Genomic DNA, 23,219 nt, shown 5'->3' with positions numbered 1-23,219 from the left:
TCATGAGAGGTGTTGAGCATCTCCAGCCTCAAGTCTGTCTTCTCGTCCATTGTTCAGTGATAAAAATAAGCGATCCCAAAAGAATCTTCTGGCATCCTCTTCGTCCCCCCAGGGGATGAATGGATGCATCCTGACCAGGGCGTACACAGAGTGAGTCATGTTGGCGACCTGCACCTCCTCCAGCAGGACCAGGATGATAGGATTCCTTTCCCCTTCCAGTTGTCTCTGGACAAACATCAGCTCGAACTGACACTGCTCATCTCTGGCCATGGCATTGGACAGAAGAATCAGGATGCTTTTACTAACATTCATATTGGTAACAACGTTATCGACGATAGGGATACCAGCCAAAGAGTCTCTGTCACGAATGTACAATCTGGAACCATGTGTTCCCTCTACTTTGGGAATGAGTTCGTTCTTGATCCATCTGATGTCCTCCAAACTATATATTACATAAGCATCGTATGTATTCTCTATGTTTTCAAGTCGTTGCAATTCCCCTCTCTGATATCTTCTTCTGTACATGAAAAACCGAATGTGCCATCGATATCTATACGTAATTGACCCTGAGGTGAGGACAAAGAAGACAATCCCACAGATTCCAATCAGGGCAAAGATAGCAGGGAAAGGGAGAAGGCAAGGCTGTTCAGACAGATCTACTTTGGAGAGTATTCTTCCTCTCATATCCCCAGGACTGGAACACACATACTTCTCCGGATAGTCTTTGAATTTGTGAGGTTCGGACTTTGTCCACTTGAGGAACCAGAGGAGTTCACAGTTACATGCAAATGGGTTGTGCATTAAATCAACAATTTGAAGCCTTTGTTTGACTTCGGAGGTAAAAACTCGCTCGTCTATTTTAGCTAATCGGTTACTTGCCAGCCAAATATGGGTAAGATTCTTTAAAGGTGTCAGCGCACCTGCAGGTAACTTATCGATATAATTTCTATACAGTTTGAAATATTGCAAGTTTTCTAAGTAAACTGAAACAAACGTTGGAAACGATTTGATTCCACAGCCTCCAAGGCCAATTCCTGTTAAAGATTTTAAGTGTCCAAACCAGGCAGTTAGGTCCTGGTCGGATGCGTTTGAAAATGGATTGAAAGAAACATCAATTGACTGTAGATTGGAGCATCCTTTGAATGCATCTTTGTGTACTTGTCTCTTGAAGTGTATACCACACGATGTTAAAGAAATGTATTCTATTTTGCTATTATTGAAAGCATATTGGTCTATATAAAGGTTGCCCCCTCCGAGGTTTCTTAGGATTATGTAAGTCAGTGCTGGCATTTCAGAGAATGAATTTGGCTTTATTTCCTCAAGTTGGTTGTTGTTGGCAGAAAAGACAACCAAATTCTTTAAGCATTGAATATAACGACCCTCAAGTGGTTTGTATATATAGTTGTGATCTAACTTTAGTTTTCCAAGGCCTGGGAAAAAGGACCCATTTGTCATACAAAAATTAGGAAGTGTGGGAATAAAGTTATCCTTCAGATTCAACACCAGTAACGATGGGGTGTACGCCAGATTTACTTCACGGATGGAATTGTAAGCCAAAGATAAATTCTGGATGTTCAAGAGGCCACTAAAATCAGTCTGATTATAATTTTTTAAGTCGTTTCTGTCCAGGTCCAGATACGTCACTGTATGACTATGTAACTGATGAAAGATGCGTGAATCATTTAACTTTAGTCGCACAAGCGATAATGTTTCAAGAGGAAGGTGGCTCAAAGTCGGGAATGTTCCAGCTAAAGACATTCCTGAGAAACTGTTGTCATCAAGATTCAACTCTGTTAAAGTACTTAGATGAATAAATGAGTCAGCTGACATGCTCCTTATCCTGTTTGATCTCAGAGTTAACCTTTTCAACTTAAGTGATTTAATATTCTTGAAAGTTTTGGAGGAAATGTTTGGAAGAAAATTGCCTGAGAAATCCACGTCAGTTATGAATTCTGGTAGCCTTGGAATATATGTTAGTTTCCTCCCGTGACCTTTGCATGTTGCATGTTTGGTGTGATTGTTACAGCTACACCAGCTGTCGCCACAGTTCCCGTGGTGTGCTGCTGATGTCAGCGTCACTAGCAGCAGGATGAGGAGAAGTTGGCAGAAGGCTGTCATTTCAAGATGGCCACTGAAACATAATACAAGAAACTATCAAGCAAGAAGTTTCATGAAAATGCGTTTGAGATGATGTTTGAGAAATGGACATTGTCAGGGAATATATCTGTGAGGCTGGTGCAGCATACTGTTGATATACTGGATGAGTGAGTGAGTGTTTGAAAGAGTGGGCCTATATTAACGCAGTTTTGAACAGTATTTCTGTTATATCGCGTGTTAGATTACTGTGGTAGGAAAGCCCGAAGTAATGCCGGTAGTAGATAGTTTGGTGAAACCCACGAGCACGGGTGTGGCTCTGACGAACCCAGAAACACACTCGTGATTCGAACTCACGATCGTACGGTTTCTGGCACGCCTGAGTGAAACGAACCTGCCCAGCGAATTCCGGGGCTTTAGACGACTGGGTGGCCGCACGATGCATTATATACTTCAGTGTGAAAGACTGAGTTTTCCGAAGTTGAAAAAAAGAGATATTGTCATTGCAGTGAACATAGCACCTGATATTTCACTGCTGTGAACCATAACACATTGACGGAACTATTGTCATACAAGAGTTACCTCCACTCAAATTGTCTCCCTTTATCGTACGTGTCTGAGCCTTATTGACTTCCTTTTTACGTTAGTTTCACATTGACAAGGCAAAATAATGACAGATGACCATTTATGGTGTAAATATAGCTTCGTGCCGTTTGTTATTCTCTTGAAAACGTTTCGTTATAAACTGTACATTTATGATTTAACCCGTCAATTGAGACGTTTCGTTTCGCATAGCGCCACTTTTGTTCCTTGACCAGCGTGTATTCTTTCTCTCCCAACAGCGGCCTAGTAATTTTCAAAAATATTTTTAGTAAAAGTTGATTTGCAATCATATCTATAATGTATGATACAGAAATTTTCGTGACCCTAGTTTTTTGTTTTTTTAAATTTACAAACACGAAAACTACTTTTTAGTCTCAAATACAAGGGGTGATGAACCGTCCCTGTGTGTGAGGTAGGGAGAATTTACGTTTTTAGGTTTTATATTTGTAATGAAATAATTTGCCGGTAGACAACTACGCAAAAGGTATATGATAAAAAAGACAATCCATGTGTCTCGTGATATATAATGTTTCATCTCGTGGGAGCGGTCGGGTAGCCTAGTGGTTAAAGCGTTCGCTCGTCACGCCGAAGACCCGGGTTCGATTCCCGACATGGGTACAATGTGTGAAGCCCATTTCTGGTGTCCCCCGTCGTAATATTGCTGGAATATTGCTAAAAGCGGCGTAAAACCATATTCATTCATTCTCTCATCTCGTGAAAAAGAAATATCCCTTTTTTCCCCGTCACTCGATTAGAGAAACGTGATATTTCACTCGACACATGAAAAAAACTCTATGTATTAATGGGGGAACAACTCAGTAAGCTTCGAGGTATTACTTATCTGATTGTGTGTTCCGAGTAAATGAATGGTGATGGTGGCACTGGGGACTGGAAAGATACAACACCCGATCCATCATCCCATACGGGGAATATTTTTCGTTATATCACGTGGAATATAGTGATTGTATGTCCATGTACACCGTGTATGTAAAAAGCACTGAGCAGGGGTTTGAACTGTGCACTGGTGGCCAATTATAGTTTTTTGTTTGTGTATTGTTCAACGCCTCATTTCACATTCCAGTCATATGACTGCGGCTCGCAAATAATTGACTCTGGACAAGAAAACCAGGGATTAATATTATGAGCAACAATCCACGCCGGATGAAACGCAATCAACCTGGTCACCGAGCGTGACCAACCGACCCATTAAGTCGTCCCTTACGACCAGCGGAGGTTGATGTTGACCTTTCCTCATCCGGACTCGCCACGTGGACTTCGGGACTGATTGTCGTGTTAAAATAGAGCCGTCACATTCAGAACTGAAGGTATAGGAACGCTTCATGTGTATTTCAGTTTACTGGGACACGATCCGTTTCAAACACAATTACGTTATTTCAGATGTCCATGAGCCTACACATCAGGGTTATCTCCCAAATCTTTTGTATCATTTTGTTTCACCTCCTCGTTTCTTCCGTCTCAGTGACATGGGCCTACAGTAGACACTAGTGATGAGTGACAAGAGGTTGTCAGGTTGTATTTTACGTTACTGTGATATATCATGCTTCACAAGATGACCTTCTGTGTGGTCCTTTAATGAATTTCCTTTGTCTGTTTTGAAGTATCTCCCCAATCAGTGGTCTCCACACACACACACACACACACACACACACACACACACACACACACACACACACACACTCACACCAATCACAAAAGATGGGCGATATTCGTGACCTCGGAAATACATACTTGCCTGCTTCCTGTTATCCTTGTCCTAGTGTTCCTGACTCTCGCTCAGGCATTGTTTGATCAAGGTTACAAAATTCAAGGCCTCAGCAAAGTTTAATGGTAGGCATGTTCCAAATTTGAGGGCGGTCGGGTAGCCTATTGGTTAAAGCGTTCGCTCGTCACGCCGAGAACCCGGGTTCGATTCCCGATATGGGTACAATGTGTGAAGCCCATTTCTGGTGTCCCCCCCCCCGGTGATATTGCTGGAATATTGCTAAAAGCGGCGTAAAACCATATTCTCTCACTCACTGACCAAATTTGACGCATCAGTGACAAAGATTATGTCCGATGCAATTCCCTATTTTGCCTTATACCATGTGTTTCCGTGTTGTTTTTTCAGATGGAAACCCGACTTGCCTTTGCATGTGTTTGTGACGGGTGACACCTGTGGGGCAGGATATGCTCACCTTTTCGCGAACACCTGGCATCATCACTATTTGATAGTGATTCATAAACACATGCTCATGATATAGTCGGTATCGTATTATCGACTCTGCTTTATGCAGAGATTTCTATTGGATATGAAAAAGGTATTGTCGCTTTCTTTGAATCATATTCATCGAAAACTTGTGATATTGATAGTTTTCTGGTGGCTGTGCTTGTCAACACATGGTGGAATATGTGTTCATGGAAACTGCATTGAATACTGAACTTACTGTATTGTAACAGGTCAAACGTGGTGACACCAAAAACTAGTGTTAAGATGTTTAATAGTGTTCAATATCTTAGCTCTAGTTTTTAGTGTCACTACGTTTGACTTAATACAATACAATAAGTCCAGTATTTAATGCAGTTTACATGAACACGCGTTGAACATCCTGTGAATGAGTGAGTATGGTTTTACGCCGCTTTTTGCAATATTTCTTCAATATCACGGCGGGAGACACTAAAAATGGGTTTCACATGTTGTACCCATGTCGGGAATCGAAGCCGGGTCATCGGCGTGACGAACGAACGCTTTCACAACCAGGCTACCCGACCGCCCCTTCCCCGTTAAACGTCACAACAGTGAAATAATTTATCACAATAGAGATTCATTCCAGAAGTGTACAAACATGATAACAACTAGAAACTAAAAACTTACATTTTCCACATCATCTCTGTTCCGAGTGACTGTCTCCAACCATCTCACCTCCCTACAGCGTCTCTCAAATACCAATGATGGCAACACTCAATTCCACTTTAGCACCAGACTATAATAGCTGTGGGTGCACAGGTGCACGTTGCGTAGCTCTCACTTACTGGAGACAGGTATGGTTGTTGAGATCAGTGTCTATGAGGGACTGCTTTACTCGAAATTTGTGATATCCATCCCGAGACAGCACGGTCAACACAGCGATGTCAGTACGACAGCTAACCAAACCTAAGTGCGTCTATCCTGACGCATCTGGTGTCATAGTAAGGTCGACACTCTAAAGTGTGTGTACGTGCAGAGATTCTGCTGCTAATATACTCTGCAAAAAAAGAAACGCAATTACAAAAAATGTTTATGTATATTTGACCTATCATATAAATAATCAACAGATGGTTGTCGATCGTTCAAAATTGACGCACATCATTGTCATTGACCTAGGTTTCATATGGCACACATGGATCAGTAGATTTTCAAGATAAAGGTCATCTGTTCATCCTAAATTGGGGGGGGGGGGGGGGGGGGGGGGGGCATGGTAGAACCTGGAAGTTGTGATTCCAGAAAAAAAGGCTGTTGTCAGTCGTGCCGTGTGAAGTCGGGGGTTGTTTTGTTGGAAAATAAGGTTCTCTTGTTGCATAATGGGAAGGACGTGTGGCCGAAGAATCTCATCCGCGTAACCTTGCGTCGTTAAATTGCCGTTGTAGAGGTGATGGTTCTTTCACGAAAGTGACATAGCCGTGCTCTAGTTGTGATACATGGTCGACCGTATCTGGGAAGGTAACGTGTTGTGGGTGTCTGGCGACGGTTCCACGGTCTCGTAATGGTGCGTGGTCCAACGTGGAAAATCCTGGCTCCAGCTGAAGATTATTCTCCTGTCTGCTGTCGGTCATTCGTGGTTTGTTTTGCTGATCACTTGCTATCAGATTGTGATGGCATGCAAGTGCAAAATCCAATGTTTTACAGCCCAACAAGTGATGTTGCACGTGCATGTCATGTTGGTGTGTTTCGGCGCCAGGCTCTCACGTGGTTTTGGTTTCGCGATATTTCCGTCTTTTCACCAATTTTCACCAACTCAAATGAATCCCAATCCATGCAGAAATTCCCAACCATTTTTGTGTGTGTGTGTTTCTTTTGTATCAGATATTTACGATTTTAATAATTTTGCGTTTCTTTTTTTTGCAGAGTATATATAGGTAAACCTTTAAGAAATACATGTATGTTAGTTTTGCAACACGGTGGGAGCAGTTTCAATGTTTCGGTACACATGTCATGATCCCAACAAAAAATAACAAATTGATAGACTAATTTGCTAGGATGTTTGTATTTTAAGTGCTTTCCTATCACATTAAGATGGACAGCTGTGATATAACTGAAATTCTGTCCCAAACAGTGTTGAATCAACTCTCGCTCATTGGAGATCAGGAGGAACGTCACATTACCTATATCACATAAACCAGCAAGCGCTCTGGCGTCTCTTAACGCTATGGCACGCGAGGGGTTCGCTGAAAGGGAGTCCAAACTTACTACCCCTGTACCCACCCCCCTATTACCCGACCGTACCCGAGTACCCACTGTAGGTCTCAGGAGATCAGAATAGCCCTGACAGAACATATTTAGATACATGTATTAAACAATCTGGTCATTAAAACACTGAAGTTGAATTAAGTTATTCTTCCCCATATATACGGGAAACGTTAATTTTGTAGCATGTTTGTCGACATGTTGGTTTATTTGAAATTTCAAGCCACGCTTTTACGGAAACAAAACATACATATCATGTGCGTGGAATGTTGATGCTATTCTTTTCCAGCAATAAGAGATACTTCAAAATCGTCTTTATGTAGTTAATTGATGCATCTGACCGTTTCTGGTCATTAGCTGACATTGTTAAACCATTCATGTGTAATCCGATGTCCTTTTTTCCTCAAGGACTAATTTTCTGATTTTCACGGTGCATACAAAAGAAGAACTGTGCTCCGGAGATCGTAAATAACAGCATAACATAAAATGTTTCTGAATATGCTTATTCATGAACAACGACGACCTTTCAATTTAATATGGCTGAATTCCACATTCTACATACCACACTTTTGATTGCTTGGATGCTCATGTTCACTGGAAATATTTGGACCCAGTCCCCCGTGTGCGGCGTTAATCAGTGCACCGCACATAGCCACATGTGAAACGTTTGGTAGCAAAGTCAAAGCAAAATCGAAGTAGTCTGTCGGCGAATTTGCATCAAGGCTGTAGTATTTTTCATTCGTTTAATGGAATTCAATGTACAGCCGTAGCTCTGGTCGCTATCATATATTTTGTGTTAAAGGGGCACTGATCTAACGCAATTCCCCGGGACTGGTTGTTGCCTTTGTTATTGTTTTTTTCCCAGTGAGTACCCGGATGTAAAGCAGAAATCTAGACTAGCTCGCGACCTCTGTTGCGCCATTCGTGAGCGCATTAGTCACTTTTATGGATACCGGTAGTAATAAGAGCGTATGGTCACATTGATCAACAAAATGAAATACAGTTTTCGAGATAATAAGGAAATGTAGGCATCTTTGTGGGTAGCATCGGTAATGGTGACGAAGTTTTGATAAGTCACTTGCTTGGTAATTTTGCGATTTTCGTTTACACTATTTTGACTTGCAACACAAAGTAAATATTTCACCTGAGCATTGTTTTTTTATAGTGTGTATATTTTTTTACTGTCAAAATGTGTAACATATTTATTAAACGTCTAAATATTCAGTTATTTTACAAAGTGACTGAAAAACATTTCCATCTGTATTATTATGATAACGAATTCCAAACATTTGGATGTTTAATGTCATCACCAAGAGACTGAAAATGTTACGTTGGAAAGTACATTTCTATGTTGTTTGGCTTCTAATCCAACATAATAATCTGTTGTGATGTTTGTAGGCCCTTTTGATCGTCTTAATCAATCTGGACAGATTTTTTAGTCAAAATGACTGAAATATTTACACATTTTATAAATTGCCTGAGAATCACATTTTACAAATTGACGGTAATATATACTCGCTTACAAAGGAAATGACCTGTGAAAACAACGTCTATCGCGCATTGAAGAATTTCCAACCAAGACGTAGAAAAACAAGAACGAATCGGTTCAAATGAAGGAAAACAAAATGCAAATACCATAATTACAACTTACCAAATTTATGTGTATAAATAGGCAGCTTCCTTATTCGAGGAATGTATCCGTGAATATCCATTCAAAGGAATAATATCCCACTCGTCTGCAGCCATACAAAATAACTTATTCGATGTCACGTGTCTCTGTAACTATCAAATATTCTAAAAGATATATATCGTTTCGGGTGTCAAGTCTCAAGGGTCGGCTGAGAAAGGCCACGTGACAACTATTTTCATTACGTCGACGGTTCCTATAAAATCCATTGAGTTTGATAACAATGAGCAACCAATCAACGTATTATCAGTTAACCCTTTGAACAAAGTATGTTGTTTTTACATCGGCACTTCACGCCATGATATGATTGTATTCCCTTTGTTTTAGTAAACCTAGACATGTAAACACTCACTTTTGACATATCCACTGTGCAAGATAACAGTGATTAATCAATCAACGTATTTTCTGTTAATCCTTTGATGACTAGGAACGATCCGTTGATTTACAACAAAAAAGTAAATCAACTGATCATTCATCTCTTGCTGGGCTGCCACGTGCATATTACATAACCTCACTTCAAACCTGGATTTAGATTGAATAATTACCCCAGACACAATAAATGCGAAATGAGAACCTTTGTCAGGTAATCTAAGTGGTGCTACCACTAATTGTACCTGTGATAAATTCATTAACTGAGCATCAAGTGAATGACGACAAATACACAAGTGTAGGGTTATACGAGAAAACGTGGATGACAACAAGGGAGTAGTAATCGTATTATCGACGCAATCCGAAATCCGAAAATGCTTTCACTGCATGGATACTTTTTTTAGTATTAAACTATAACCATCTGGGGTATTTCCAAATGACGACTTCCGATGAGCTCCGCCGTTCTTTTTGTCTGTTTGTTTAGGCTGAAGAAATTATTTAATATGCGCCCTTTGTCGAATATTTATAGATCACAGTTAACCAATCAGTGTTTATGCAAAAATGCGTAAAATAAATATTGCCTCCAGCCTCCAAGTTTATTTAGCTGTCCTTGCAGACGGTAGCCCAGTCTCTGGTCACGCTCAGTTGCGTTGCGTATCATCCGGGTACTCACGGGGGAAAAAACAATAACAAAGGCAACAACCAGTCCGGGGAATGGCGTTAGATCAGTGCCCCTTTAAAGGTGAGTGACAGAGCAAATATATATATATATGACCAAATATAATGCATTTTTAAACATATGACTGGTTTATTAAATACTATAAATACTAAAAAAATAAATTAATAGAATATCCTTAAATATATTTCACGTTTAAAAATATGTTCATAGCATAAAATTTCCAAATTTCATCCCTCAAATCTTGCCTAATAATTTAATGCCTATTCAAACTGTCAAAGGCACGGCTTCCTTGACACTGCTCATGCTGTCAGATACCAGAATACCATGGTAAGTTGGGTAATGTGGCCTACCTATTAGTAGTTACATCTTCATAAATAATGTAACATCAGAGAAACATGTAACACATCCTCCGTAATCATAAAACACTGTCCACTGAGACTATAAATACGCGTCTGAACGATAGTACCGCACTGGTTGTTAAAATTATTTTAAAGGTAAAGAAAAGAACACATACCTTTACGAACGGTCCTATGGTTGTCAGTTGTCAATCAGGAACCAATAAACCTTGCAGGAATGACAAATAACCGATCATATTATACCGAAATAAGTAAACTTTTACGACTGTCAACAGCGGTGACAACCAAGCATGGTAGTATACTTGGTCCCGTCTACAGAGTTAGCTTTGGCGGTCGCGCATTTCGAAAGCAGAACTAGTTCATGAATATTGGCATGTCACCGGAAATGCTAGTACCGGAAGTAGCGCTTCGCGAGACTTACGGGCCCTATTGCTGAGTGCGGCGTAAAACGACAAACTAATCAATCATCATCATATGAACTCAAACCAGTAGGGGGGCACGGGTGGCCCAGTCTTCTAAGGCGCCGCGATTCGTTGTGCAGAGTTGCGTCCCTTGGGCACGGCAGAAACCTATGATTTTGGGTTCGAATCCCGGTTCGCCCCGATTATGTTTCTAGGTTTATCAGCACCATACCCGTGCTCGTGGGTTTCAACGAAGTGGTAAACGTCGTAGACCTGCATCACTTCGGGCTTTCCTCCCACATCAAGCTGACACGCCGTGATATTACTGGAATACTGTTAAAAGCGGCGTTATACCAAACTCACTCACTCACTCACTCAAACCAGTAATTGTTACAAGTAAACCACATTCCACAACAGTTACGGACACTGGATAAAAAAACAGTACATAGAAAAAGACCAAGTACCTCAACTCATCATGATCACAATTACTATTCTTTGAAAGAAAGAAATACAAAAAAGAAACTGACCAAAAAACGTAAAACAAGAGACGGGGAATCTCCGTTTTTGATTAGTCCCGGTATTGAAATGTTCTCCAACTACGTGATAATATTTTGAGTATGTGCCTCTGTGCTTGTGACAAAAAGACCTTAACTAGTATGACTTTTTTGCCATATGGAGCCCTTAGTATTTTCATTTACATTATAACCAAATGCCAAGTGTAAAAAGAATGTGATCTATTATTTGAGTAGGTTCATCGGCCAATGTTGTTGGCAGTTTTGATACTATTTCCACATGTTTACATTTGTGCCAGAAATTGCTTCCATTTCCTTCGATCTACTTTTTAAATAAAGACCCAGGTTAGAATAGGTCTTCAGCAACCCATGCTTGCCGTAAGAGGCGACGAACAGGATTGGGTAGTCAGGCTCGCCGATTTGGTCGATGCATAACATCATATTCCAATTGCGTAGTTCGATGCTCTTGGTGTCAATCACTGGATTATCTGGTCCAGACTCACGCCGTCATATGGCTGGAATACTGCTGAGTGCGGCGTTAAACAAGAAACTAATTTTAAATAGACCTACCCTATACAAATGTATCAACTGTATTGCCCAATACTCAAAATAAATAATATTTTTTTCCACAACAGCGTTGTGGTTCATATAATTATGCTCCTTCATGCCTTTCAGTAACATCATAATTATGCGTTTGTGAGGCATCACATATGGCGGGGAACTTTGATGCTCTGCATCAATGTTTTCTTGTATCTTTATTCAAACATATGAAAAATCGGAAAGAAAGGGTGCATAGTCGGAAAGAAATGCGATCATTAGTGACTTGTAGTGTAAAAATAGAGTTCTAGATAATTTTTGTCATCAAACAATATATCACGTGACTAACCACGTAGTCCTGCGGGTACCCGGGTCCTACTCAGTACCCACCCAACCCGGGTACCCGAGTTAACCGTCCCAACCCTAGTTTGAGGCTACCAAGGAATACTTATATTACATCTAAACAATTTTTATGAATTAAGTACAAAGCTTCCCGTGCTTACAGGCTGCAAATGAGCCAAATACATAACCAAACATCTTACTTCTGCTGACCAGGTGGTCTTAGTGTATCGTCATTTGCCATATGATTACGGGTAAAATCCTCAATTCCGGCTGGACGAATCCGAGTTTTAGATAAAACAATCATCCCGCGAGACTGCCAAACACGAGATTTACAACGCAAACACATAAACATCCGGTTTGCTCAAACTCGAGGCAATGTGTCACTCTCATATTTCCGTTATGGAATTACGTTCTGTGAACATGTAACGAACCTAAGGTACATTTTACGCTTTGTCGAAATCATTTTCCGGTTTCCATACTCATACAGAAAAAGTGCAGTTTGTTTACTGATACAACCGATCGTCGTTTCGACAAGACGGTTGTTTGACTGCAACTCTTGTTTTGCGTTTCTACTTCAGTCTTTGGATATTCCCCACCCTCCTTTACTATGTTAGTTGTGTGTAAGACTTCGTAAGAAAAGAATGTGGCATTCAGTGCCAGTGGTGCGTATGCAACCAATTTAGTTTGGGTAAGAGTTTCTTTACACACGTTTCAGTTGATTGATTCGCTGAATCCAAAAGTTAGTTCAACCATGTCATGTTTATTGTGTGATAGTTTGAATTTTTTCATCACGAGACATTCAATCAATGTCTTTTGTAGCTGCCTAACCAATTGCCGATAAATATGTGTTTTAATGCAAATTGTCAACATCTGGAACCTTTGAATGAAGCCATCGGATTCATAACATCATTACATGTTTTCGAGCCCCTAAACAATTCGTATCAAGGTAGAGGCTTCAAAGCTCACTGAACACATTTCAAAGCTCACTGAACACATCAAAGTGTTCACCACTTGTTGCTGAAGTTATGTTATGAATTAAGCTACAGGCGTAAGATATTTAATAAGCAATTAAAACATACCTCAAGACTTACTTTTTCACTAATGCACATTTTAATCAAAGTTGATCTCATGATAATTTTGCATCAGGACAATCGTATGCACCAATTGTATATCAGCTGCTGTTTGTAAACTTCCTGTCTGTAATGTCATGTGACAGATCATGTTGTGCATCTATTTTTAACTTGACTCCTGGAGGGCCTCGAAATCAGATGACAATTAAATTGACAAGATATATGGTCATTTGACTATGAAATTGTTAACAGAAATAAATGTTTTCAAAGGTAAGACTTAATTTTAGTGTACCGCGATTGTTATTAGACACGTCATGAGAAATACTTCTTAGGGGTTTGTAAACACCGTATGCAAGGATAATCAGACTTTCATAATTGCCTGCCTCATTATCAAACATGCAACCTCAGATCTTTATTTTTTCTACAGTGTGCCAACAGACAAAGTATGTTGCTTTTTGTCTTGCCTTGCTTCCTTACTTGATGAAATACAACATATAGTTCTACATAGTCCTACTAACAACATGCTACATGCAATATATGAATCCCATCATTTGAGTGTAATGTCATCGGTCAACCAAATGTTCGAGTGAAAACGTCACCAATTGGCGTAACTTTGCCCAAAGCCAAAAGAGCTACTAATGTGAGGTGAAAACGGCGCTTTAATTTTTTCCTTTTGAGTTTAAGAGCAAGCAATAAATGAAATTATACTCACAGGTTCACATGCAAACACAAGTAATTGTGAAATGTTAATCGGCTTATACATTACATTAGTTTCCTTTAGAAATTAGTCTCTACTCCAGTTTACTCGCAGATGTGATTGGGAGTCACCACTAGACCTATTATGAAAACATCACAGACTTTGAAGTTTAAGTACCTTAGAAAACTTGAGATGCCGAAACCTTCTGGTGCTGCAGCATGGGAAATAAGACAATGACAAGTCCAGCATCTGTTATGCTGTTGGAGGAAAATATTGCTATTAATATTATAACTAAATGGTGTAATTATACTTTGTAATTTATAAGATGGTAATAATTGATAGTGTTGTTACAAGTAGAGCTGCAAGTTATTGTGATTTAGCTGTATTGTTACAGTGGAGTTTTAGGTAAGGAACAGGCAGTAGAGAACATCTAGAAGTTTGGCCCTACATCTTTGAAGATGAATAAAGCATAAACACGACCACATTAATCATGTAATTGTTTTTATTAATATTTTCACTTGACCTTCAATAGCCATTACCATGAACATGATGAAACCTGTGCCGTTTTGCGAAGTCCAGTTTTAGCCTGCAACACCCATGTACACAGGTGTGTTGAACTAAATAACAAATAACACTTGATCTGCCTTGGGTTTTGAAAATTTAATAATTCATTGTGGCCCAGGACAGGTTTTTTTAGAATCTATTATAAGGCCTCGTTGTACCAAGTACCATCAAGAATTATATATCATCCACACTTTACTTCATTTGACAGTGTTATAGCTTATTGTTTGTATGCCTGTTTAGCACCAGCTTCCTCGTGTACGTCTCCTGGTTTTAGTCCACTTAGGCTAGGCTATATGTGCCCTAAAGTCCAGTGGGATAAAATCAAAGTGTGAGATAGGAAAAGTTTAAAACTTTGTAAATTTAACATTAAATCATATTTATATACTTATCCTATCTCACACGTTATATGCCCACCCGGCCATCCCGGAATGACGGCTCCTCCAGCCTGTCATTTCTAAGAAAGAGAATGCTGTGGCAGGGGCAGTCAGGAGATCAGGTTGTGCTCAGTCACATGCACAGGATTGTAGTATGTGACCCATTTGTTAGATGGTGACCATGGTAATGCTGGGATGTGTTTGTGTGAAATGTTTTCATAAGCTGAAAACTTTGTTTAGTGTGAGAAAGGAAAAGTATATAAATATACTATTTAATGTAAAATTTACAAATTTAGAAATTGAAAGATTATTAAAGACACATTTTCAACCTCTTCATTAAAGTTTGAGCCACATTTTTGCTGAATCAATGAAAAAAGGCTACACTAAAAGACACATTTGCATGTAGGTCTTACAATAATTAATTTCAAGTTTGTGTGGTATTTCTTTCAGTATATAACCCAGGAAGATGTTGGTCTGACTTCAAAGGGCAATGAAATCCCAATTTGACACTCTTGACTCACTGAGATGATCCGTCAGCTCTCTGATGAGGTACAGTCCCATCTGCGTTCTGGCGTAGCCATTACAAGCCTCACACAATGTGTAGAGGAGCTTGTCATGAATGCTTTAGATGCTGGTGCCTCATGCATAGCAGTCAGGGTGGACCTACCATGCTGCAAGATACAGGCAGTGGACAATGGTCAAGGCATAAGCAGAGACCAGCTGGAGAAAGTTGGTGAAAGGTACGATTTGATGGATTATTTTTTGGTTTCTACTGACACTTTGACCATATATAGTCTTTTACACCTTAACCAAAAGTCGTACAAACATTTTCGGCTTGTGAAATTTGTCATTACCATTTGCAAAGATTTGTATTTTTTGGGAAAGTCAATTGTGGCATAATTAAATGATGACTCATCAAACTTTATGACATCATCATGATCCAGATATCTGGCGTTCCTGCCAATGTATGTGGTTTTTACATTTACTCAAGAGGCAAAAAAAACATTGATTTAACACTGTTTAATGCAGCCTTAATTTAGATTTTATAAAATGATTACGGCAATAATCAGGAACAATGTTGACAAGGACATCTATTTCATCAGAAATATTTTGGCAAGTTTGAGATATGTATCTGAGACATTAGTTGAAATCAAAGTCCAGAAGTAATGCATATCTAATACTTAGTTAATGTGGCCTTATTCATTTTAGGTACTCCACCAGCAAGTGTCATGAGCTTGAAGACCTGAACAACCTTCAGTATTTTGGCTATCGAGGTGAGGCTATTGCAAGCATCCGAGACACAGCCGCTGTGCTGGAGATCAACAGTCGAACCAGTAGGTTCCATCAGACGTACTGTAAGATGTTCCAGAAAGGCGTTGCACAGGCTGTGTCAGAGTCTGTTATTCCTCGACCGTCCATTGGTACCACCGTGACAGCCCATGACTTGTTCTATAGTCTCCCGGTGAGGAAGAAAAACATGAATGAAGCTTTGGAACTGGAGAGGATTCGCTACAGAGTCGAAGGAATAGCTTTGATCCACCCATCTGTAAGCTTCAGTCTCAGAAATGATATTACCGGGAACATACTTTTACAGACACAGAAAAGTAGCAGCATGCTGAAAGCCTTCATGCATCTGTTTGGTACTGGGAAGTCGAAATGTTTGAGAGAGGTATCACTCCAGAAGGACTGTTTTGATGTGGAAGGGTTTATTGGGAAGGAAGGTCACAGCAGTAAGAGCCTGCAGTTTGTCTATGTGAACGGTAGATTGGTTCTGAAGACGAAAGTACACAAAATTTTGAACCATGTGTTACGAAGGTCTCTTGTATTAAAGAGAAAAGGATCCAACAATGAGGACAGTTTGGGTACAACACAAACAGCTGGTCCCAAGACTTCAAGTCCACCGAAACAAGGAGATAAGTATGCCATGTTTGTTATCAATGTGAAGTGTCCACTTGATGCATACGATATCACCTTTGACCCAGCAAAGACATTAGTAGAGTTCAAAGATTGGACAGTTTTGACCGATGGTATAGACGGAATGGTTATGGAGTTCCTGAAGAAAGAGAATCTGGTTTCCGTGTCGGACCTGTCTGTAGTTTCTCCCGTCACATTACCAGATGAGAGCAGTCAAACTGAGGCTCTGAAGGTCCCAGACAGCGGGGACAGGGCACAGCAGGGAGGTGCAGATCCCCAAGAAACAGAGTTAGGGATGAATCAAACCATTGATGCATCAGATCCTGAAGCCACAGTTAAAGATTACACAGAGAATATTTCTACACTCAATACATCTAACTGCCTCTTCTCTAAGAGAGTGAGGAGACATCGGGATGTTATGGCAATTCGAAGGAATCAGTTTTTTCAAGACGAGAGTTTGAAAAACAAAAAGGATGATGACTTGAATTCTGAAAATACTTTAGAATTAGCAACTGAAGTCAAAGTGATAACGGGAACTCCTCTGTTACATGCTCAAAACAGTAGTGACAGGGATATCTCTCACAAAAATGACATTTGTACAGAAAAATCTGCTCAAACACTAGCTCAAATACCAGTTCCTGGAAAACTTCAGAAGCCACCTGAAAAAAATTTAACTCTGCATTCTTCTGAGTCAATCTATGATGCTAAACACGAGACTAAACCTGTCGATTTGCTGACTGGGACAGTCACAGGAAGCCAATGTGTTGATGGGAATGAAGCAGAGGACGAAGACATTTCTGAGGAACCAATGCAACTACCTGAGTCCTTGCCTGAGAACACCACAGCCTCAAATCCATGGGATGACAGTGAAGATCCATTACCCAGTACTTTAAGAGCCTCGCTGACAAAGATGAAGTCTAAGACCTCTGTTCAAGATCAAGTGTTAGGCTGGTCTAATGTAGAAACCCACAGGAAAGCTCTTATATGTCTGCCAGACTCCCCTCCTAGTGCTTCCACTTCTGGAATACACAAGCTTCAGAACCTTCGTTTCATCTCACCGAAATCCAAGTACTCAGCTGCTGAGAAGATGTGCAAGAGACTTGGATTTCCTTCTCTCAGTAGGGTCCATGAAACCAGGTCTGATGAAAGACATGCTCAGAAATCTGCAGCTCAGAAGATCAGTGAAAGACTTGTTCTAAATGCAAAGTCTGCTGCAGGAAAGAAAATCATCAGTGCCAAGTTACAAAAGTTTAAGAATACAACTGGAGCTTCGGGTGATCAAGCATCAAAGCCTTCAGAACCTTCTGTAGGGGAAGGTTCTGGAGAAACAGGAGGACCTGAAACTAGCATTGTATCAGAAATATCTGCTATGACTAAAGTATGTCATGATAATGTTCCTAGCAGCTTCACTCAGCTTAGAAAGTCCCCCAAGACAATCATCTTGCCTTCACATGAAACCTGTCCTGCCCTTTTTTATTCAGAACAGATAGCTGATAAACATGCATTTGTAACTGATGTACCTTCATCATCATCAGGGTTATCAATTTCTGCCCCTCAAGACAAACCAGTGCTATCAACATCTGTCATTCAACACAAACCACTACCATCAGTGTCAAAGTCAGCTGCAGAACAGTTTGTTAATGAAAGGAACCCAGTAGTGCCCACTGTTGCTGATATCGAATATCTCACATCCAGGTCAGAGTATTCAGCCAGGAAAAGATTTAATCCTTTTGCGTTATCAACTTCAGCAAAGCTATCAAAGTTAGCCAAAAGGAGCTGTGTTGATGATTCTAATGTGAAAACCTCCAGCAATAAAGAGTTCCTGTCATCTTCATCTTTCGTTGAAACACCTGCATCGGTTTTCAAAAACAGTGAGAACATCATCTCAGACAAAACTGAAAACAAAGTCGAAGCCCTGGTTGATACAGCAATTCCTGAACAGTTGGATCTTCCAACATTTCATGCTGATGTTGATGCTAACGGAAGTAACCTTGTCACATCAAGTGGTGAAAAAACATTTGAGAGTTCTGATTTACACCAAAATGTAGCATGCGAGAGAGGGAGAGCTGGTAGGACATTACTGCCATTCACGTCCTACTCCGACAGACTGTGTGACCGAGTTGACGACAGTGCTATGCCAGACTACTTAGATGTATCAGAGACAGAGAGCGTAGACTCGGTCATTCTGCCACATGTGGACATTTGTTCACCTGAGGTGTCTGATCAGGAAGGTGGATCCCCTCCGTCGTATTGCACACAGAGCTTTCAGCCAACTGGTCTGTCTTCACAAGGCTTTACACTAGATGTGAAAGCAAATGATGAGGACTGTCAAAGTGGGGGATTCTCACCCAATGTTGATAGAATTACACCCATGACAGGATCACCCTCTAGCCCATCTGACAAAACGGAATATGTGCATGAAACGCTGTCTGGTTTGACGGATGTTGGTTCTGTAACTGGTGAAGAAGAGGATGAAGTTACTGACCCAGACTTGCCTGATTCATCCTTTTCTGTTGTCCTTCCGTTTGGTACTTCATGCTGGAATAAGGAGAAGAAAAGTGGAGATTCTGAAAGTGAATTGACTCTTGCTGGTATATGTACAATCACTAGTACAAAGCCATCATATCTCTATAGGAAGAAGGAAGACGATTTAGCAACAGAGTCACCTTCGCTCTCCTTGCCGCATTCTACGTTTGAGGATTGTCCAGATTTTAACTCCTTAACATGTGGTCAGCGCAGCCCCCATCAGGCAGATTCAACCCAGTTAACCAATACAGATGATTCTTTCCCATTAAGAAAGTTACTGCTTGGGGACTCGCTGGATAATGAAATTCAGATTTACGGCAGAGCTTATAGTGATGATGTCAATGAAACTGTTGGGCCTGACAAAAAGACAAAAAGCCCCTGTCAACAAAGCCAGTCAAATGTGAATAATTCAAATATTGATGTGATTCCTGCGGAAGACATCTTGAACAATTTGAATGAAATAGATAAAAGTCTTGCAAAGGAGTTTGATAATGAAATGTCAGATGATTTTGTGGAGTCAAGGGAGATAACTCTGGGTGGCATTCATGAAGGGGCTTGTTCATCAAGTCAGTGTGATAGGGAACAAAGCTGTGATTCCAGTTGTGGACCAGTGTCTGATCTGACCATTGGAAGTAGGGACCTTGGATCTAGTTGTTCCATAACTGGAGATACCGATGATCAGCCATCATATAGCTCTTCCGGGATGCACATCCAGACAGTGCGAAAACCAACATGGTCCAATATGGAAGATCCCAAGACAGGTAAAATGTTGAAATTATTTTTTAATTGTGGTCATAAGTCCATATCAGGCTTATTTCTCATGTTATCACTACATCATGCTACAGTTTAATCAGTAATTATCATGATGGTACTACTACTAGGTTTGACCTTTGTTGACTATGCATGGCACAACTTATTGTTCACCTGCTATACTTGTGACACTTGTTAGGTAAGAAGATCCAAGACCTAAGACAGGTAAAAGTTAAAGATATTGTTTTTGTTATAGTAATCATCATCTGATCATTGATCATGGTAATGTGAATTCTGCTCCAAAGCAAAAAAAATGAGTCATTGTAGATCATTGCTTATGTTATCACATGATCATCATTATCATGAAGATGTGAGTGTCAGAAAACTGATAATGTGAAACATCATCCAGTATACATACTTCTATATGTACAAGGCCGTATTGTGATGTGTATCACAATATATTGTATGATTCTAAATTTTAAATTCAGCAGCGCAGTCACGACAAACTGCAATATTTGGTTCATTCATTTTGTCATCCGAAGACTGAATTGTTTCACACTTTGGCTTTGCCTTTGACATTTGTACAACTCACCATGCTGCTATCTAGGGGCCCCAGTTAGTGAAGACGGAAGTGTACAAATGCGTATGCACATAAGGGAGGTAACTGAAAATTAACCTTTATCTTTGCAAACTTGTATTTTGGATTTACAGAAACCAGAGACCACATACCAGTAAATGGTCTCTGCGGAAACAATTCTAAGATATTTGTCAAGCATGTAACGGAAGAATCTCTATTCAAAATTAGCCAATGTACCAAGCATTAAAGAATGGAATTGTGATATGCATCACCAGTGATCACAGCAAGAATGAACCTCAATTTACCGATCAACTGGTTATAACGTGCACCCTTACCTGCTACTTTCTCTTGTCAGGTAAGACGATCTATGTGAACAGTCTTACGGGGAACACAATGTTTGAGGACCAGTGGAAAGAGTGTGGATACGAAAGTGATGGCGATATTGATGAAGGTGAGATATTGTGTTCACTAGTACATCTCAAAAGTGTTATGTCAACAGTGTCAGGAAGCCAAGTGACTAATCACTGCTAATTGTTTGCAAAACTTCACAGCATGCTGATGTAGCTCTCTTCATGGGCGGGGCGGTCAGGTAGCCTAATGGTTAAAGCGTTCGCTAGCCACGCCGTAGACCCGGGTTTGATTCCCGACATGGTTACAATGTGTGAAGCCCATTTCTGGTGTCCCCTGCTGTGAAATTGCTGGAATATTGCTAAAAGCGGCATAAAACCATACTCACTCACTCACTCTTCATGGCCTTTCCAAAATTCCAAACTATTAGTTCCTTAATCATGTTAATATATGAAAAGTATGTTCTGCTTGTACTCGGAAATGTGGTCAAGTTGCATCAGGAAAAAACATGTTTACAAGATTTTGATTGTGTATCAGTGCTGGTGGTTTCCGTCACCTTTAATATTAACCAGGTTTAAAGGAATTGTGCTCACTGACGCATCCTGTATTGTAAACCCACTTACACTGGCTAGCCTACCTGTCTGTCTGTGGTAGAGAACATCCATATATATCATGTCTTCTGCTCATTGTATTATACTTTACGGGGACATGGGTGACCCATTCGTCTAAGGCACTGCAATCTGCTGTGCAGAGTTGCGTCCCTTGGGCACGTCAGAAACCTTTGATTGTGGGTTCATATCCCGGTTCACCCCGATTATGTTTCTAGGTTTGTCAGCTCCATACCCATGCTCGTGTGTTTCACCGAAGTGGTAAACGTCTGAGACCTGGGTCACTTCAGGCTTTCCTCCCACATTAAGCTGACATAATGGAATAATGTTAAACATGTTAAAAGCGGCGTTAAACCCTCCTCACTCACTCTTATACTTTATGATTGGAAGGTGATAAATGCTCCAAGATCAGTGGACCCATCAAGATTCGGGCCAAAATAGGTCGTCAGCAACCCATGCTTGCCATAAAAAGCGACTATGCTTGTCGTATGAGGGTACTAACGGGATCGGGGGGTCAGACTCGCTGACTTGGTTGATGCATGTCATCGTATCCCAATTACGTGGATCGATGCTCATGATGTCAATCACTGTATTGTTTGGTCCAGTCTATTATTTACAGACCGCCGTCATATAGCTGGAATATTGCTGAGTGCGGCATAAAACAACAAACAATCCAAGATCAGTGATAACTGTCATCACAGCTTTCATACTCGACTTCATATGCCATGTGCACCAGTTAAGTTTCTGGAGACTCAAGAACAAGACAGTAAATCAGATAAGAATGAGCTGTTTTATTTTGATTTTTATAGCAGTATTTCGTCATCTGTTTTGGATGAACTGGGGTTTTCTTCAATTCCAATGTTTTTATAACAACCTTATCTTATTGATTTTGGTTGAAGTCACTTAGTGTTAGCATGGTTGGTGTACAACTGTAGAAAACTAGATGAAACCTTTTTGATTGCCTTGTCCATGTTGTCCAGGCGTGACATCACAATGATGCACTGTTGTTAACAGCTGTTAACTGACTACAAAGGACTCTTGCAGCAAGTTATCTCCCCTTAACTGTCAGTGACCATGTTTGAACTTTTGTTTTCTCCACAGTCAGCAGCATCCCAAGTTATTCACCTCTTACATGTTACATCACACAGCTGGCACAGTGATGACTTAGCATTACACCGCTACTACAAGCTAGTTTGTATTCATGTGAGCAGACTTGGTTACAACAAGCTATATTATGGTATATAGGGAGCCGAAATGCAACAATAAGCCGTACAGAATGTCAGCAGATGAGATATATATTTTATTTTGACAACCACTGTTAAATATTCTATTCTATTCTTCTTGGTACAGACTGTGTTGTCAAAAATGCAGTATCTTTATCATGTTTATCACTGTTTATCATGTTTATGTTTCTCAGAATTATTTAAAAGTAACTTTCTTCTTTTGATTAAAATGGGTGGAAACCAGTCAATAAAAAAAAAAATATTAACATAATGAACCCTGTAATCATGGTTATATAAAGTATTATCACATCCATGGACCAATAAAATAAGTCAGTAAAGCCAGCAAAGACACTATGATGATAAATGATATCTAATAACATGCAAAGTAAACAACAAAACTTAATTTATTTATAAATAATTAATATTGAAATATACATAATATAAATATGATATGATTGATCATGATGATATAGCATGATAAAGATGAAAATTATGATGCATAAATAAACAATGATAAATATTGGTATCGCAGGTTTTTGATAATCTC

General features: G+C 40.0%; 2 protein-coding genes across 3 annotated transcripts in view; one reads left to right on the top strand and one right to left on the bottom strand.

The window, feature by feature from the left end:
* On the bottom strand, positions 1 to 5,583 carry LOC139443683 (toll-like receptor 3). The gene is made up of 2 exons (XM_071224622.1): positions 5,570 to 5,583; positions 1 to 2,131 (listed from the first exon to the last, which is right to left on the bottom strand). Exons 1-2 carry the CDS (start codon positions 5,581 to 5,583, stop codon positions 1 to 3), a joined length of 2,145 nt encoding a protein of 714 aa, XP_071080723.1.
* Positions 5,584 to 12,370: 6,787 nt separating this feature from the next.
* LOC139442953 (DNA mismatch repair protein Mlh3-like) overlaps positions 12,371 to 23,219 on the top strand; it is a 32,674-nt gene continuing 21,825 nt past the window's right edge. The window contains exons 1-5 of one of the 2 annotated variants that reach the window (XM_071223878.1): positions 12,371 to 12,457; positions 14,321 to 14,395; positions 15,177 to 15,466; positions 15,936 to 19,927; positions 20,849 to 20,944. In XM_071223878.1, the coding sequence (XP_071079979.1) occupies positions 15,252 to 15,466; positions 15,936 to 19,927; positions 20,849 to 20,944 (4,303 nt within the window). In that variant the 5' untranslated portion in view covers positions 12,371 to 12,457; positions 14,321 to 14,395; positions 15,177 to 15,251. The remainder of the gene's footprint in view (positions 12,458 to 14,320; positions 14,396 to 15,176; positions 15,467 to 15,935; positions 19,928 to 20,848; positions 20,945 to 23,219) is intronic. The other variant, XM_071223877.1, reaches the window with a different exon arrangement.

Source organism: Haliotis cracherodii, unplaced genomic scaffold, assembly GCF_022045235.1.
Source record: "Haliotis cracherodii isolate W230 unplaced genomic scaffold, xgHalCrac1.p SCAF_5, whole genome shotgun sequence".
Lineage (NCBI taxonomy): Eukaryota > Metazoa > Mollusca > Gastropoda > Lepetellida > Haliotidae > Haliotis > Haliotis cracherodii.
The sequence above is the reverse complement of the archived record's forward strand: the minus strand, read 5'-3'. Positions and strand labels throughout refer to the sequence as shown.